The sequence below is a fragment of the Chrysemys picta genome, chromosome 3, assembly GCF_011386835.1.
Source record: "Chrysemys picta bellii isolate R12L10 chromosome 3, ASM1138683v2, whole genome shotgun sequence".
Lineage (NCBI taxonomy): Eukaryota > Metazoa > Chordata > Testudines > Emydidae > Chrysemys > Chrysemys picta.
In genome coordinates this window covers 5,304,098-5,322,711 of record NC_088793.1, presented here as the reverse complement: position 1 = coordinate 5,322,711, position 18,614 = coordinate 5,304,098, and the positions used below count along the sequence as shown (strand labels likewise).

The window sequence follows — 18,614 nt, the reverse complement described above, 5'->3', positions numbered from 1 at the left end:
GGCATCTTCCAAGAATTTCAAAAGGCACATCTTCCTTCACATCACTTCTGGTCCTGCTTTGAGCAGGGGGTTGGACTAGATACCTCCTGAGGTCTCTTCCAACCTTAATCTTCTCTGATTCTATGCTTCTAAACCTGGGAGTACTCAGGAGCAGCAGGGAGGGGATTTTGACCTCTGTCAACAGCATTGGTGAGACCAATACTGGAATAATACATCATGTTTTGGTGGCCATTTTAAACTGGCCATTGAAAAACTGGAGAGGGTGCAGAAAGGAGCCACAGAAATGACTGAATGGCAGGAGAAAATGCCATACGGTGAGAGACTTAAGGAGCTCAATCTGTTCAGCTTTTCAAAAAAAGATTGAGAGGTGACTTGATTACAGGTAAAAGCACCTTCGAGGGGAGAATACCAGGTACTAAAGGACTCTTTAATCTAGCAGAATAAAGGCAGAACAAGAACCAATGGCTGGATGCTGAAGCCAGGCAAATTCAAATGAAAAATAAGGCACCAAGTTTTACGAAGGTGGGTGATTAACCATCAGAGCAAACGACCGAGGGAAATGGTGGATTCTCCCATTTTTTGAAGCCAGACCGGCTGTCAGTCTGGAAGAAGCTTTAGCCCAGTGATACTCAGACCTCCGTGTTTCAGGAGCCAAATTAGAGACCAGCGTTACCCAGAAGAGCCCCAGGAGTGTGAATTCATTGCTTCATTTACTATAGCACAGTACCACATTGTCATATGTGACTAGTATGACAGGGGAGATATTTAGTTTATAACATGGGCAGTGGATATCCACGGCCAGGGGCGGCTATGCCTCCCCTAACCCAGGCTGTGGCCCCGCCCATGCTCTGCCCCGAGGCCCCACCCTCGCTCCTCCTCTCCCCTGAAGCTGGCAGGGGCTCAGCTTTGAATGGGGTGCTGGGAGATGGGGGGCAGGGCCTCAGGCAGAAGGGGCAGGGCCACAGGCTAGCCTCCCCAAAGGTGGGGTTCACCCACCGTCCATATATATATATATATATTATTCTCATAGCAAATAAATTAATAACCTAGTGCAAGTTAACAATTTAATTGGTTAATAACCTAGTGAAAGCATCCTGATTGGTTAATAGCTTAGACAACTCCCACCTGTTTATGCTCTCTGTATGTGTGTATATATATCTCCTCAATATATGTTCCATTCTATATGCATCCGAAGAAGTGGGCTGTAGTCCACGAAAGCTTATGCTCTAATAAATTTGTTAGTCTCTAAGGTGCCACAAGTACTCCTGTTCTTCTTTTTGCGGATACAGACTAACACGGCTGCTACTCTGAAGCTTAGATCGGTTAATAATGAAATCACACCGTGTGTTAATATCATGTGCTGCAAAGAGCGGCCGGAGACACATTAAAGAGCCACTTGCGGCTAGTGCGCCTCGGTCTGCGTATCACTGATTTAGCCAAACGCCCGGTGGAGGACTCAAGGCAGGCATCAGTGGGTGACATTTCTCTGGCCTGCGTTACACGGGAGGTCAAGTCAGATGATCTATTGGTCTCTTCTGGCCTTAGTATTTAGGAATAAATCTTCTTACCTGCCCACTTGCGCACTGGCCTCACTCACTGAGTGTGTGTTTGGTTTGTGTTCCAGACCAGCGTCTCCATAGAGATCAGGTACCAGGCCATGGACGGCACCGTGGGCGCCTGGAATGATGGGGAATTTCTGGAGAGTCCTAACTCCCGGTCGGAGGGCGAAGGCCCCTTGGAGACAGAAAGCCTGCTCCCCGGGCACCGGCAGGGCTCTGCGGTGTCTCCTGGCAAATCCAACCCCAGCCTGAAACCAGCAGAGAGGAACTTCAGGAGGTAACGTTCCACCCATGGCACCAACTCGATTCCCAGGCACTGCCCGGTGTGGGCAGAATTCTTGGCATGAGCGTGCAGCGGCAATGTGCCCTCCTCAATATGGCTCTGGAGGGGGGATACAAGGCCCTGTTTGTCCTTGTTCATAGCGCCACTATCTTCATGTGACGCTGCAGCAAAGGGCAATCGATGTACGAGGTAGCGCAGATGCGTCTCACCTCCACATTGTGGCTGGATTCGCATTTCCAGCGGCGTATCCGCCCTGTTCATTTTAAACAGGTCGATGCGCAGGTGGGCGCGTGGCGGGACACGGCTGCAGCTGCTTCTCCTCTGCCTCCAAACTCAGGCCAAAAAAAAAAGGCTGTAAGACACGGGAGAAAATTAGCTTGACAGGCCCACTCTGGGATTCCTGCCTCCATGGGGGCCGTGCCTCCCGTTCAGAAGCTAAGCACCGCCCCTGAGACTAAGGCCCCGCCCCTTGGAATAAGACACATTGTCCAGTCTGCTTCTGTGCCAGACTCTGCCCATGCGCATTGAGAGATGGCCCCTGACAGAGACATTGGTTACAGGCTAATTACGGGGGGGACACAACATTGTCAACAGATACTGCGCTTCTAACACATTGTAACTGCAGGGCTAAGTAGAAGGGAAAGTTGTGGTGATATTCGCTGCCACCGGGTGGGAACTGTTGGCAAATGCAGCTGTGTTATAGCACCCCAGGAACATAACCAGGGTGCTGGGTGCGGTTTAAGGACGGGAGGAGAAGCAGCGATCAGCAGCTTGCTCTAGGGTAAGATGTTTACACTGCCTGCTCCCTGGGTTTCCAGGTGAGGCCTGCAACGCTGGTTTCCGTGTAGCTGGGGGGTGAGGTCTGTCCCCTGCAGACACGGGCACACAGGAGGCGTTCAGCAGCCATCAGGAGAGCAGCTCCGACAGTTCACTGAGAATCGGTTCGGAATGAATTGGAAATGTCGGTCGTCGCTGGGCCGAAGTAGCTGGTGATTTCCTAGAGACCAGTCATCCCAGTTCCTGGGCCCTGGTGTGGAGCCACCTCTGGGGTGGGATCTGGCAGCTGGGTTATAGCACCACTGACATGCAGCCACCTCTGGGGTGGGATCTGGCAGCTGGGTTATAGCACCACTGACATGCAGCCACCTCTGGGGTGGGATCTGGCAGCTCGGTTATAGCGCCGCTGTCATGCAGCCACCTCTGGGGTGGGATCTGGCAGCTGGGTTATAGCGCCGCTGTCATGCAGCCACCTCTGGGGTGGGATCTGGCAGCTGGGTTATAGCACCACTGACATGCAGCCACCTCTGGGGTGGGATCTGGCAGCTCGGTTATAGCGCCGCTGTCATGCAGCCACCTCTGGGGTGGGATCTGGCAGCTGGGTTATAGCACCGCTGTCATGCAGCCACCTCTGGGGTGGGATCTGGCAGCTGGGTTATAGCACCACTGACATGCAGCCACCTCTGGGGTGGGATCTGGCAGCTCGGTTATAGCGCCGCTGTCATGCAGCCACCTCTGGGGTGGGATCTGGCAGCTGGGTTATAGCACCACTGACATGCAGCCACCTCTGGGGTGGGATCTGGCAGCTGGGTTATAGCACCACTGACATGCAGCCACCTCTGGGGTGGGATCTGGCAGCTGGGTTATAGCACCACTGACATGCAGCCACCTCTGGGGTGGGATCTGGCAGCTCGGTTACAGCACCACTGACATGCAGCCACCTCTGGGGTGGGATCTGGCAGCTCGGCTACAGCACCACTGACATGCAGCTGTGTCTGGGTTGGGGGTGGCAGCTCAGCTGACAAGTGCACAGCAAAACAGATGCTCGTCTATCACAGTGAGGTGATGGATGTGATGTAAGCACCTAGCTAGACCGATCAAAGGGGATATTTTGGTCCAGGATGTAGGACAAGCTCTTGCACTTTTGAATGTGCACCCTGAGCAGGTGGGGCTTTGTTTTTCTGACGAGACTGTAATGCCCCCCCCCCCCCGATGGCCTGGGCTTTTGGAACAGAAGGAGCCGAGTTCTATCCCCGCTAGATACTGTGATGTTCCAAGTAGCAGTTAAATGTGACCTAGTGGTAACCATGCAGTTTTCCTGGCCTGTCCCCTCTCATGGATCCTCAACAGGATTTGAACTCAGAACTTTCCATACCACAGCACTGGCCTCTACCCCAGAGCTGAAGGAGTAACTCCTGCAATGGGCATCAGCAGTTGGCCGCTAGCCGCTCCGAGGCCGTGTCACTAGAGCGGGACCCAACACGCTTTATGAGCATGTTCCACTTACAGAGCCGTAGATTTATTCCTGTACAATTGCTCCTTAGTCTCCCTGAACCGTTCTGCGTCAGTGCCAGAAATTCTTCCTCCTGATCCACTGCATGAGCTCGGAATAGCGTATTGCTTAGCTGGCCAGCCAGGAAGGAGGAGATGCGCAGGCAGAAGTGCAAAAAGAACAGGAGAACTTGTGGCACCTTAGAGACTAACAAATGTGTGTATATATATCTCCTCAATATTTATTCCACTCTATATGCATCCAAAGAAGTGGGCTGTAGCCCACGAAAGCTTATGCTCTAATAAATTTGTTAGTCTCTAAGGTGCCACAAGTACTCCTGTTCTTTTTGCAGATACAGACTAACACGGCTGCTACTCTGAAACCTGGCAGAAGTGCAGTCTGCTTTGGAACGGAGTTTGCTCTGTACCCAGTCAAATCCCCATTAAGCTCTTGCCCAGAGTTTGTTTGCTGTTTTGTTTTGCTCTAATCTGACTCCTGCCGACTCCGCATCCCTGGGGCGGCCGCTCACAGAGACCGTTACAAAGCACCCTGCACTGTTCACCCCAGTGACTAGCTGTCCCAGCCAGTTTGCATGGGAGTCAGGCCTATGCACATGGGCATGAAGATGAAATGATACGTGAATTTGAGGCTCACAGGGTTGGGGGGCAAAGGCATGAACACCTGAGTTTGCAAGTGTGCGGAGGGACAGGAGGTGGGGATCACTGCCTGGGTTCACGCATGCACGATGGGTAGAGGGTGCTCACAAGGGAAGGTTAAAGAGCAGAGGCAGAATTAATCCTGTCTAAGTCACCCTGTGTGGGAAGCTGGCAGCAAGACTTAGCGCGGGGTGAAGAACAGATTTTTCAGTTTGTTGGCATTTCCGAACAATTGGGTGGTGGACGGAGAATTGTTGCAGGTGGAACAGAAAGGGAAATTTTTAGAAATTTTCAACAAATTGAAAAGTAAAAACAAAATCACTTTGGGTCGAACAAAAGGCTGCATTGGGACTAGGAGCATTTCTTCACATTTGACATTTTTTTAAATTAAAAATGAAAGGAAATGCCAAAGCCAAAAGTCATTTTGAATTGAAAAATTGACAAGTTTCCATTTTTTTTCGGGACTTTTTTAGGGTTTTTTCAGCTGAAACAGTTCAGCAACATAACCACAAATTGACGAAATGTCTCAAGGTCCCCAAGTTTTGATCCAAAAGTTTCACCTGGCTCTAGGGGGGGTCCAAGCCAAGCCATCCCCAAAGGGAGCCTTGCAGAACCACGCCCAGCTCTGCCGTGCGTATCGGCAATGAACCCAGCTGGGCTGGTGGTGAGGCCAGAAACAGGAAGGATGGGAGCTAATTTCCCAGTGACTTAGTGGAGTGCACAAGGCTGGCAAAGAGAGAGAAACGGCCTGCCTGGCTTTGGAAACCAGCTGTGGAAATCGCTGAGGGAGAATAAAAATTCAAGACGATCTGGAAAGAGAAACTAGGGGCCTGTGCCCTTTTTGGCCACTTTATGGGGGTAAAAGAGAACAGGGAGCTCCTCATTCTCATGACCCGAACCCACCCGCCCAAGCAGCTGGCACTAACGGGGACCCTCAGGCTGTCAGGCTCAGCAGAGAGGCTGGGGCTGAATGGGCCGTGGAGGGTGAATTCTCGAGGCAGAGGATGGGGGAAGCTGATGCTCCTGTTCTCGTTCACACCACCGGAATCCTGGAGCGGCTCCACCGACTTCCACTGAGTGGTGCTGAACGTCCAGTGGCTGAGACCAGGATCAGCGCCAGTCAGCCAGACCCAGGGTCCCAGTCCCCTCCTGGAGCCAGATGCTGCCAAGTCATTGGCAGCTGCCGCAGCAGCGCCGGGTTCTGCCTCTGTGGAATAACGCCTGGGTGCGGATTGCACCCATTTTACACACCGGCCGAAGGCAAGTTACACACAGCCAGAGGGCTCTTCGCAACCAAAGGGGCTAGCGCCGTCGGGCCTGATTCTGGTTTACACTGGCGCATCTGAGAGCAGGAGCAGGCCCAGGGCGTTTGTATGAGCTGTCTATTTCTGGAGGTGCTGATCAGTGACTCCCATGTTAAGGTGGCCCGGAGCGCTGACCAAACCGGAATGGATTGAAAATAGCTTGGAGGATGGGGGCTTGGGTCACCACTGTGGTATTTCTACCTCATCCCGTGGCAGCTCCAGGGAAACGAATGGGGTCACCCAGTGTGGACCCAGCCCTGTTTGGGACCTGAGGGAAACAGCTCTCAGACCTCCAAGCTAGGATCTGCTCTCTCGCCCCTGCTCCCATGCAGGCGGGCGGGCGGGGGCTATTCCCTGCTCTATCATACGATCGTTCCTAAGGGCCCTCACTGAATGTGGCACCGTGCAGGGTAGATCCAGAGCGACGCAGTGCCTGTCCCAAGCGAGACGGGCGAGACGCTAGCTTTGCAGTGGCCAATCACGTGCCTTAGAAATAGATCAGGTGTGTAGGATTCAGAGCCGTCTTCTTTTCCGCAAAGGCATTTTAAAATCGTTCCAGTTTTGCAGCAAAGGGCCGGCCGGGTGTCTGCCACGTCGCTCACAGACCCAGCCACACTCTCTGTACTTAGCTGTCTTGTTTTTCTCTAGAGATTTGTCTCCTACGTGGCCACTTAAGGAGGAGATTGTCCTTTCCTCCGAGCAGAATGCTGAGGAAGGATGCTCCCAGAGGCTCAGAAATGCTCTGGCAAGCAGCTCATTTGCTCTATGAATTGGGCTGTGTCCTGTGGATTTCCAGTCTAATTGAAACAATCGATCAGTTTCCCAGCTCAATACGCTGCACATTTTTTGGCCGGGGAAGATGCTAATGGATTTAAAAGAGAGCTAGCACCGCTGTTTGTCAAGTATGCACATTGTGTAACAGTAGCTGGGGGTTTAGTAGCCGGGGGGATTTATAATCTCTACAAAAGCAGGTTCAAATCCTGGAACAATCAACACACATTTCCATCCTTCTGGCGTAGGTACGCGCAGAGCCATGTAGCTTACAATAGATCAGCTGTTCAGATGAGAGCTTCTAAATCAACGTCCGATCTGCTCCATATGGACTGTAAAGATGCCAGAGAAGGAGCCATGCCCTGGGTCCAAATTTCTCTTCTTTCCTCAGTGTTGTGTATTGTTGCTGTGTGTCATTTGGCTCCACCCCAGAGCTGGCTGCATTTTGGTGGGGCTGAATGCGATTGTTCAGGGTGACAGACGCTGTGTGCAGTCGATCGGAGTCAGACACAAAGTTAACAGCCGAGCTACTGCCTGAGTCGGAGCTGTGGGATTCGGAGGCTAAACTGCACTCTAGTACCCGTGTTAGCACCATTAGGATGCAGGGCTGCTGACCTGTAGCGTGTACTGCTATGCAGTCTGCCTCAAAACGTCAGGGCCCCCTAGTGGATGGGGGAGTCAGTCTCTGTTCAGACAGTTCCTAAGTCTCGTACAACGGCCCCATAAAGTTTGTCTTCAGTTACCCCCATTCAGAGATCACTAAAATGCCCTGCAGTGACCAACCTGCTGCGTGGGCCTTGTTGCTCAGAGGGGCTGAGTCCTGGGGAGCTGCTGATGCCCGGGGCCCCTCAGGATCGGGCCCCGGCCCTGTGCATGAAACAGGAGTATTGTAGCACCCTCCTGTTTGTTCATGATCACAGCTAATGCAGGAGAGGTGCTGGGCTTTCCCTGGGTTTGTTAAGGAACGAAGAAATAATGACAAGGTGGCAAACTACCAGCTGTGGCACTTTCCCTAAGATGGGAGGTGTTAGGCCGGCTGTCCTGAGCAAATCAGACGTGGATAATTCTGTCCCGTCTCCCTTAACTCGCTCTGGCTTTGCAGCATTGCTCCATGCTCACTGCTAACCAGCGGCCACGTGCCACCCCAGAAGTGGCTGCATTTCAATGCTGGTCCCTGTACACAGAGTCTGAAAAGTCTTTGGGGTCAGAGGATGGCACGGCAGCAGCCTGAGTGAATGGTAAAGCGCCATTGAAATCAGCAGCCAAACTCCCGCTGACTTCAGTGGGGCCAGGGTCTCACCCACCGCAGCCCCTCGCGGCTGAGATTCGGGAATTGCGCCAAAGCAAGCAGTATCCAGCAGCCGTCCATGCTGAGGGTTTGCAGGCTGACTCTGCCCTGCCCTGGTCCACCTGCACCCCGGCAACCCAGCGGCTGCGTTATTACCAATGTCCCCGGCGCCCCGTGGGCCTGCTGCCCTCGCTGGCTGAGCCGAGGATTGCAAGCAGCAGGCCGACGTGCGCCGCGTTGCTGCTCCCAGGTCTGAAGAGGACGACATGTATTATCACAGCGAGGACGAACTCCTGGGCGAGGCCGACACCCTGAGCCAGGGCTCCCTCAACACGAGGTATCGGGCCAGGCCGGGCCTGGGCCGTCAGGTTGCAGTGTGCTGTGCGGTGCTGTGCTGTGCATGGTGTGTCCTGTCACAAAGGCTGGGGCTTTCTCCGCTCACCTGCCCCCCACGTCCAGCACCAGTTGGGGACGCGGCCCTGATGGAGTCGCTCTATTCTAACAGGAGTTCTGTGGCGGGGGGTGTCTCCGGGGCTGTAGATCCATCCACCCTTCTGACACTGGTCCCAGTGTAGCCAGACCAGGGGTGACCAAACGCTCTTCTGTGGGGTGGCCCGTGTGAAAGAGCTGGAGGGCTCAGCCCGGCTATTGAGGGGGACGCCCGCTCTCCAGTCACCACCATCAGTGCCCCCTTCCGCAAAGAGGCCCGGGGCTGAATGAGTCACGCGCCTGAGCTCCCCGTCGGACGTGGGCGGTCCCACTGGCTCTCTGGTGGAGCACGTGGCAAGACCGCATGGCGGAAGCCTGCCCCCCACGCAGCACCTGGCCTGTGGGTAAAGGGCTGCGCTCTCTGCGGTATATTCCCTCTGGGGGACGTACGGGGGAGAGGTTTCCCGGTCGTGCACACGGCCTGCAATGCTCTAGTTCAGATTCTAGCAGCACTCCCAGGTGCAATCTGGTTCGTCTATAGGAACCCATCTGTCACAAGATCGCCTCCTCTTTCCCAGCCAGCGGATGTTTTAAGCTCCATGTTTACTCCGTGCTTCCATGTCTCCATTTGCTGTCTAGCTAAGGCAGCGGTTCGGAACCTTTCCAAACGACTGTCCCCCTTTCAGGAGGTGGATTTGTCTTGCGGACCCCCTAGTTTCATCTCGCTTAAAAACAACTTGCTCCCAAAATCCGACATAAACACACAAAAGTGTCCCAGCCACTGCTACTGACAAATTGCTGACTGTCTCCCTTTTAGCATTTTTATAACCATGAGACAAAAGGACTTTGAAGCCATCTAACCCATCCCCACCTCCCCACCTCCCCAGCCCAGGGCCGCACGGGTCCTGACTGTCTCATTTGAAATGACCCAAGTGAAGGTCAACTTGCTTCTTGTGGGGGCTGCTCTTAAGGAAGGGTTCTGAAGCGCCAGCTCAGGCGGGTTATTCCATGCGCAGGGAGTGGCGTGGGCTACGTTATGAGCTAGGCGGCCAACCAGGTTATTGCAGCTGGTGTCAGCAGTGGGGCCGGAGGGTGACATGGCAGAGGAAGGGACGTTCGGCTTGGGCAGCTGTGCAGAACCTCCAAGGCCAGTGGGAGATGTTTAGGCCGGACTTTTCAAAGGCGGCTAGTAATTCTGGGAGGCTTGGTGCCTGGGCACCCCCCTGGACACACCTTGGGCGTGATGGCCAGAGGCGTTGCACTTCCAGTGGGGTCTGTTGGGGCTGCCGGAGCTCCGCCCCTCTGGAAATCAGGCCCCAGGGGCATCTGGCTGGGCAGCCAGGGTTGGGAGACCCACCTTCACCTGGATGCAGCGGAGCAGAGGCAGCCCGCTGGGGGGAGTCCAGCAGAGGCAGGAAGACAGCAGCTGCTTCCCCATCCCCACGGGATCTCTGGGGCTCAGACTGTTCTTCCCCCAGGCCCTTGGCTTGAATCCCATTTCGTCACTTTCTGTCCATGTTTCCAATCCCTCCAGATCCTTCCACGTCCTGTCTCTGTCCTAGCGGGTTTATTCGCTGCAGCTCCCAGTCACGGGCCTGATCCGAAGCCCACTAAGTGAGTGCGGAAGTTCCTCTTCACTCCGTGGTTTTGGATCAAGCCCTTATTGTTGTCTGCAAACATCATTAAAAAGCCACTTACCTCTTGTCTCAGATCATTGGGAAGACATGTCATTAATCAGCTGATTTCCTATCCCGTTGGGGAAAAATAAACAGACCCTGAAAGGAAAAGTATTTATAAATCGCTCCGCACATCCCGCAAGTTCTTGTCCAGTCACGAGCCGTCCTGCCTCCTAAGGTCACTGGCTTTCCCAACATGCGTGTTCTGCCCCCTTAGCTGCATGGATTAAGTCAGAACTGATTAGCGTCTGCTTCATGCGTGCTCTGGGCTCACATGCTGCTGTGAATTGGCTGGAGTCAGCCCCATATGTGAACCGTCCATCAGGGAAGGGGAAGACAAGTTGTTTATAAGCAGGGCTCTGCCGCTCACTCGGGGCTGTGTCGGAATCAGTTTGCACCCTGGGCGAACCATCAGGGAGGCTTGGCCCCAGTCGGATATTCCAGAGAGACGGGTCCAGCAGGGAAGTGTGGTGACAGCCCGGTTAACTGGATGTCAGCCGAGAAGGCAAGCTGAGGCGCACGTTCTGGGGAGAGGAAGGATGGTCCGGCAAGTTAGGGTGGTAACCTACAGCTTACGCCCCTGGGGTTCAAGACCCTGTCCTGCCACGGACTCCCTTTGTAAGTCTCTGTGCCTCAGTTTCCCATCTGTACCGTGGGGATCATAGCACTGCCCTGTGTCACGGGAGGGGCTGTAGGTATGAATACATTAAAGACTGTGAGATGCTCAGGTACTGTGTTAAGTACCTTAGACAGGAAGCCCAGGACAATGGCTTATGCTAAGGGCCCAGATCTAGCTCCATCAGCAGATCTTGAAGCAGAAATTAAGTGATGTTTGTTTCTGAGTGGCTCATTCCTTCCCTCTCTCGTGGCCGGGCTGGGGGCATATGGGCTCAGCGCTTTGACTGGCTTTGTCCTGTGTAAATGTGTGTAGTTCAGTAGGCTGGCAGACATCCCTCTCAGACGAGGTTACAGAGATCCCTGCTGGCTCCTGCGGGCGGCTCTCTCTGTTCAGAAGGTAGCAGTAGTAAGCCGTTATCCTGTAGTGGGCCAGCCCGTACAGGGGGGCATGGTACATACACACCCTTTGCCAGTGTGTTGCCTGGGGACCAGTCTTTGGCTGAAGCATCACGCCAGCTAAACACAAGCCAAGTGCACACGTGGGCAGGACGAATACAGCCCCACGAAGGAGAGATTCGTGCATGTGTGGCAGCCTGTCTATATGCCAGAAGGTGCTGTGTAAGTGTTCACCAAGTCCCTCCCTGCCGGGAAAGGGCCCCCTCACCTCTAGGATTGTCTCCCACCCCTCCCAGCCCCATCACTATCTCCTACGCCTGGTCCAGGGAGTCAGAAGGAAATAATCCATCAAGGAAATGGACAGAAGGGGCCGGAGGCATCTCCAACACTCAGAAGTCGGTTCACCATCACTAATGACTCAGAGACAAATGGCGTATTGAAAAACAAGGCTCCCGGCAATAAGCCAGAACAAGCCAGTTCGTTTCAGAGACGCTGCTGCCTCAGTGCAAAACCGCGCTGCATTTCGCTCTCAATACACAGACGCCCGGGGTCTTCATTATCACTTGTGGCTGTGAGTTCCACAGGCTCGGGCCAGCCCCCGTGGAAGTTCCTGTCTCCTGCCCTCGGGAGCCTCCCCCAGTGGTCGACAGGTTTGGTGTCCCAGGGGAAGGGAGCTGTTGTAGGAGGTCCGGGTGGCAGAGGGAAAGGCATCTCCTGGGTAGCACAAGCCGAGCCTGTGAAGGGCTTTGGATGTCAGGGCAGAGACCTGCCTGGCCAAAGGGCTGCTGCATTCTCTTCTCTTCTCTTCTCTTCTCTTCTCTTCTCTTCTCTTCTATGTAGGCTTTTACACCGCACGCAGTAGTATCCGAGTGCAAGGGCGGTGGAGCCTTACCAAAAGGGGGGAGGCAAGGGGCCAGGGTCCCCCCACCCCCTCTGTGGCCCCACCCCTTCCTCTCAAGGCCACCACCTCCAGCCAAGCCGAAGCCAGAGTGGGCCGGGAGCCGCGGACCCTCCACCTGCCCTGGGCCCAGGGGGCGGGGACATGGGTCAGGGGCTGCTCTCGGCCCCCTCCCACCCAGGCAGATGGAGGGTCTGTGGTGCCCTCCCAGTATTCAGGCTCCCCAGCCAGGCTTCAGCTGCCGGTCTGGTCGAAGGGGGCAGGGGGGCCATGGCGAAAAGTGGATGGGCCAGACCTGTACACCTTCAGAAAGTGGGAGGGCCATGGCCCCCTGCCCCCCTATTCCCACGCTCCTGTCGAGTGCCTTCCAGTAGTGCATTGAGCAACATCACTACAACTGCCTTGTGTGGTCTCTCACCCTCTTGTCAGGTAACGACAACAAAAATGGGGAGAGAGAGAGAGAGAACGAACACAGCCACAACACGTGTGACTCCAAGGACAGCACATTTGCTAGGGATTGTTCCCATGCTGCAGGGGCCCCAGAGACAGAGTGGTGACCTAGTCAGTGGTCTCCGAAGTGGGGTGCGCGCACCCCAGGGGGTGCGCAAGAGGATCCTTCAGGGTGCGCGGCAGGAGGCGCGCCACCAAAGCAGCACCGCTTCGGCAGTCGGAGCGCCTTTTTTTTTTCGCTTGGGGCGGCAAAAATGGTAGAGCCGGCCCTGCGGCGCGGCAGGGCGCGCGATCACAAAAGTTTGGAGACCACTGACTGACCTAGGTGACTCACTGTAGCACTTTTCAATGTCATGGTCTGTCTCCACTAGGTGGCGCTTCGATCACTTGTCTCCAAAGCACTGGTGCATTTTACCTGAAATTCCTTCTGCCGCACTAGTGCCAGCAGCACTGGATTCTGTGGCTAGCAGGGGGTGCAGGGGCATAAGGCGTCTCTTTCTTCCTGCCTTCAAGCTGCCCAGCGCAGTCCATCCCTGAGTATTACCGCTTAGCTCTCCAGCCCGGGCAACCGCCCCACTAGAACAGGGAACGAGATCCGGGGCTCTCTCTCTCAGGAGGCAGGCCACAGAGGGAGGGGCAGGCTGAAGCTGCTTTAAGCCACCTTTGCGCCGTGTCCCCCCTACCCCACCCCCCAGATTCTGAGCTGCTCCATGGACTTGGGGGGCCTCCTGAGGTTGCTCTAACTCGTAGCAGGCCAGAATAGCTAGAGGTCTACAGCTTCCCCACCTCCAGCCCATGCTTAAAGCGGGGATTGCGGGGGGGACGGGCATGCCATCCCTGTGCTGCCCTGCACTGGCTGTTGTTCCCCCTTTATGCCACCGGAGCAAAGAGACCATGGGAGGTCCTGGGGACCTGGATTCTATTCCCAGCTCTGCCGCTGACCTGTTGTGTCCCCTTGGGCAAATCACTGCCATGCCTCAGTTTCCCCATCTGTCGCATTATGCTCAGTGTGCAGAGCACTGTGAGCTCTAGTGGTGAAAAGTGCCAAGCATTGGTATTTAAATCGTTACTGATTTTGACAAATAGGGAGGAACTGGGTGAGAATTTGAAAGCGGAAGGCAGCTTGGGTGAAAGTGATCATGAAATGGTGGAGTTCATGATTCTAAGGAATGGTAGGAGGGAGAACAGCAAAATAAAGAATGGATTTCAAGAAGGCAGATTTTAGCAAACTCAGCGAGTTGGTAGGTAAGATCCCATGGGAAGCAAGTCTAAGGGGAAAAGCAATTGAAGATAGTTGGCAGTTTTTCAAAGAGACATTATGAAGGGCACAAGAGCAAACTATCCCACTGCGTAGGAAAGATAGGAAGTCTGGCAAGAGACCACCCTGGCTTACCCAGGAGATCTTCAATGATCTGGGACTCAAAAAAGCATCCTACAAAAAGTGGAAATGAGGTCAAATTACGAAGGATGAATATAAACAAATAACACAAGTATGTAGGGACAAAATTAGAAAGGCAAAGGCACAAAACGAGATCAAACTAGCCAGAGACATAAAGGGTAACAAGAAAACATTCTACAAATACATTAGAAGCAAGAGGAAGACCAAGGACAGGGTAGGCCCGTTACTCAATGAGGGGGGAAACAATAACAGAAAACGTGGAAATGGCAGAGGTGCTTAACGACTTCTTTGTTTCAGTTATCACTAAGAAAGTTGGTGGTGATTGAACGTCTAACATAGTGAATACCAGTGAAAATGAGGTAGGATCGGAGGCTAAAAAAGGAAAAGAACAAGTTAAAAATTCCTTAGACAAGTTAGATGTCTTCAAATCACAGAGCCTGATGAAATGCATCCTAGAATACACAAGGAGTTGACTGGGGAGATATCTGATCCATTAGCGATTATCTTTGAAAAGTCATGGAAGACGGGAGAGATTCCAGAAGACTGGAAAAGGGCAAATCTAGTGCCCATCTATAAAAAGGGGAATAAGGACAACCCGGGGAATTACAGACCAGTCAGCTTAACTTCTGTACCCAGAAAGATAGTGAGGCAAATAAACAATCAATTTGCAAACATCTAGAAGATGATAAGGTGATAAATAACACTCAGCATGGATTTGTCAAGAACAAATCGTGTCAAACCAACCTGATAGTTTTCTATGACAGGTAACAAGCCTTGTAGATAGGGTGGGAGCGGTAGATGTGGTATATCTTGACTTTAGTAAAGCTTTTGATACCGTCTCGCATGATCTTCTTATAAACAAACTAGGGAAATGCAACCTAGATGAAGCTACTATAAGGTGGGTGCAAAACTGGTTGGAAAACCGTTCCCAGAGAGTAGTTATCAGTCTTTCACAGTCATGCTGGAAGGGCATAACGAGTGGGGTCCCGCAGGGATCAGTTCTGGGTCTGGTTCTGTTCAATATCTTCACCAATGATTTAGATGATGGCATAGAGAGGGCACTTATAAAGTTTGCGGACGTACCAAGCTGGGAGGGGTTGCAAGTGCTTTGGAGGATAGGATGAAAATTCAAAATGATCTGGACAAACTGGCGAAATGATCTGAAGTAAATAGGATGAAATTCAGTAAGGACCAATGCAAAGTACTCCACTTAGGAAGGAACAATCAGTTGCACACATACAGAATGGGAAATGACTGCCTAGGAAGGAGTACTGCAGAAAGGGATTTGGGGGTCATAGAGGATCACAAGCTAAATATGAGTCAACAGTGTAACGCTGTTGCAAAAAAAGAAAACATCATTCTGGGCTGTATTAGCAGGAGTGTTGTAAGCAAGACACGAGAAGTAATTCTTCTGCTCTACTCTGGGCTGATTACGCGTCAACTGGAGTATTGTGTCCAGTTCTGGGTGCCACATTTCAGAACGAATGTGGACAAATTGGAGAAAGTCCAGAGAAGAGCAACAAAAATGATTGAAGTCTAGAAAACATGACCTATGAGGGAAGATTGAAAAAATTGGGTTTGTTTAGTCTGGAAATGAGAAGACTGAGAGGGGACATGCTAACGGTTTTTAATTACATAAAAGTTTGTTACAAGGAGGAGGGAGAAAAATTGTTCTCATTAAACTCTGAGGATAGGACAAGAAGCAATGGGCTTAAAATGCAGCAAGGGAGGTTTAGGTTGGACATTAGGCAAAACTTCCTAACTGTCAGAGGCGTTAAGCACTGGAATTTATTGCCTAGGGAGGTTGTGGAATCTCTGTCATTGGAGATTTTTAAGAGCAGGTTGGACAAACACCTGTCAGGGATGGTCTAGATAATACTTAGTCCTGCTTTGAGAGCAGGGGACCGGACTAGATGACCTCTCAAGGTCCCTTCCAGTCCTATGATTCTACGATTCTATGGTAAAGATTTAGGCACCAGCGCTGGATCGGTTGGCCTCATCCATCCATTGTTCTAACTTCCGACGTTTTTCATCTGGGGACGTCGCTGGCTGCAGCACCAATGGTTTTGCTGGCTTGGGAGGCTGCGAGCCAGATGGATCGAGGAAAAGGAGGAAATGGATGATCTGCGTAAGGGGGAAGAAAGCCATTATAACACAAAACCAAATCCCCCACAAGCCAGATTAAAGTAGCCTCGCTAATTTGAGCAGCGGAGTGCTAAGCTGACCGCTCTGAATATGTTTTTTTGAACCACCTTTGTTGTATCCCAGCAAATGCCAGGCCCCCATCCCAGAAACATTTCCGTACTTCACTTTAAGCTCATGGGGAGACTTGCTGGAGTCAATGGGACAGGCTCCCGTGCTACAAGTTAAGCAGGTGCATGAAGGTTTTTGGTTTGCAAACTCTGGTAGTGTCTTTATTTGCTTTGCAGTGTTTTCCTTTGCTCTGGGAGGGGCTGAGCGCACTTTCAGACGCTTGAAAAATAATGACGAGTCATCCTGCAGATCAGGTCCCTACAACGGCGGTCTCAGCTGGGTGGGCCCGAGCCGGACTTACCAGGGATTCCCTCTTTCTTGGGCTCTCAGACCGTGACCAGATGTCGTTGCCATTTGGCATATGTTTTACCCAGAATGCACAGCAAGGCTGGGTACAAAGCTCTGGGAAGAAGCAGAAAGTTTTTTGGGCGTGTATGCATGGAGTTCTTTCCCTATCTCTGTGTGCTATGTTCATGGTTCTTTCACGGTCAAATACGTGTCCCCCTTTAGCAAGTAATGATTATAAAAGAGAGAGACCCTCTGTGACTGACTCTTTTTCATTGTATTTTTGTAACGCCCCAGCCTGGGAGAAGATGCCGAAGTGGAGAATTCTGGGTAAATACCTGTGTGGATGCGCGGGAGGGGGAATGAAGACTGTCACACTTGTAGGCCCAGCTCCCTTGAGCAGCGTCCCAGCCATGCTGAGAGTGACGGCGTCAAAGCCTCTCTCTCTCTCTCTCTCTCTCTCTCTCTCGGGCTCCTTATTTAAGACAGAGCCAGAATGTCAGAGCAGCAAGTGGACTGCCGGCTAGCACAAAACGAGACTAAAACCCATAACCTGATAGCTGTTTGCCTTTAAAAATGCATGGGGGGCACGGAGCTCTGTAGCCAACTGCAATCTGGTCGGAGTGAATTATTGATGCTTCCCTTTCTTTTGCTTCGCTGATGCAGCCAAGTTGTGCCCGGCTGCTCCGTGAGCTCGGCCCGTTGCTAATTAACTCAGTGGGCCGGTTGCTTCCGAGCCAGGGATCCGAGTGTGAACCCATTATGCGAATGCACAGGAAGGAGGCTGAACGATACGGGTTGCTGAGCCCCGGCTGCAGATTCTTGCAGTGATTTGGTACCATTTAATGAGTCCCCCTGGGTGTGTCTGTCAATATTTATATCTGGATTTAGAGCCCCTGTATTCAGTCATTCATTTATAGGCTCGAGCGACACCTTCTGAGATAAATAGGACCTGGTTTCTCAATGCAGCCTCTTTTTCTGTGGGCGCAGGTTTGCATTCACAATTTCAGGCACAACTGGGTAGCATCTCCATTTCGCTCCCTGGCTGTGCTCACACACCAGCTCGCTGGACTAGCACCTCCGTGCAAACATTGTCAGACAAATGAATTGCTCACAGTTTAAGCGTCCACCAGGCCACCAGATGCATGCAGAGACTGTAGAAGAACAGGAACAGAGAGGATGTTTGATATGAATGAACCACGATTCAATCCAATGTTCTGAGTGTTGTAGTCTGGTCTTGGGAGGAGAGGAGTTGCAAAAGGGAAGGAGCGAACTGGGGCATATAGTCCACTCCCATCCAGGCCAGGGCATAACTGTTCCCCGCAATCTCTTCTCCAGGGATTGGTCTCAAATGATTGAGCAAGTATCTTGTTCAACCATGGTCTGGGAGGTGTCACAGCATATGGGATCACAGTCCGTCTTTCACAGGAGGCATTGATTAAACAGATACAAACTATTGACACAAACAGGCCAGCTTCTACACCGCTTAAGTCCCAGCTTTGTCTGTGTTGTTAACCACAAACCACACTCGGCCTATAACTCTGTAGAGCACACAGAGCTATCTAGTGGCTGGGTAATATGATTACAAGTAAACGTATCATTACAAGGCACAACATTATAGATTGTCTTGCTAAGAGCAGATCTGATCTGGCAAGGGCAGATCCGATTGGATCAGTCCCAGTGATGTGTCCTAGGGATAATGGTTTTCTTGCTGTTGGTGGGATGCTTTTAAATCTGATAATGTGATGTTGTTCCTCCCCCCTCCCCCCCTTTCTGCACCTAACTCAGCAAAATGTCTGAAATGAGGAATACACTCAGTGATGGATACAAGTCAGTAGCAAGGTACGACTACCCTGTGTCTGGAGGGGGCTGTGTGCAGTTTTGGAGGAGGGTTTTCTCTCTGACCCCACCCATCTTCTTTTGCCTGTGCTGTTCTGGGCTGCTCCCACACACCACCGGTTCCACACCCCATGATCCTGCCAACCCGTATGACTCTGCGTAGAAATACACTCAGGGTCTCAGTAACTCTGATTACCACCAAGCTTATCTGCTCGGCAGCCCCGGGCAATGAGCTGGTATC

General features: G+C 52.4%; 1 protein-coding gene across 8 annotated transcripts in view; it reads left to right on the top strand.

Moving 5' to 3' along the window:
* LOC101940868 (otoferlin) overlaps window positions 1-18,614 on the top strand; it is a 201,331-nt gene that overhangs the window by 105,310 nt on the left and 77,407 nt on the right. For all 8 annotated transcript variants that reach the window (XM_065587421.1, XM_065587420.1, XM_065587417.1 and 5 more), the window contains exon 5: window positions 1,625-1,836. In XM_065587421.1, the coding sequence (XP_065443493.1) occupies window positions 1,625-1,836 (212 nt within the window). The remainder of the gene's footprint in view (window positions 1-1,624; window positions 1,837-18,614) is intronic.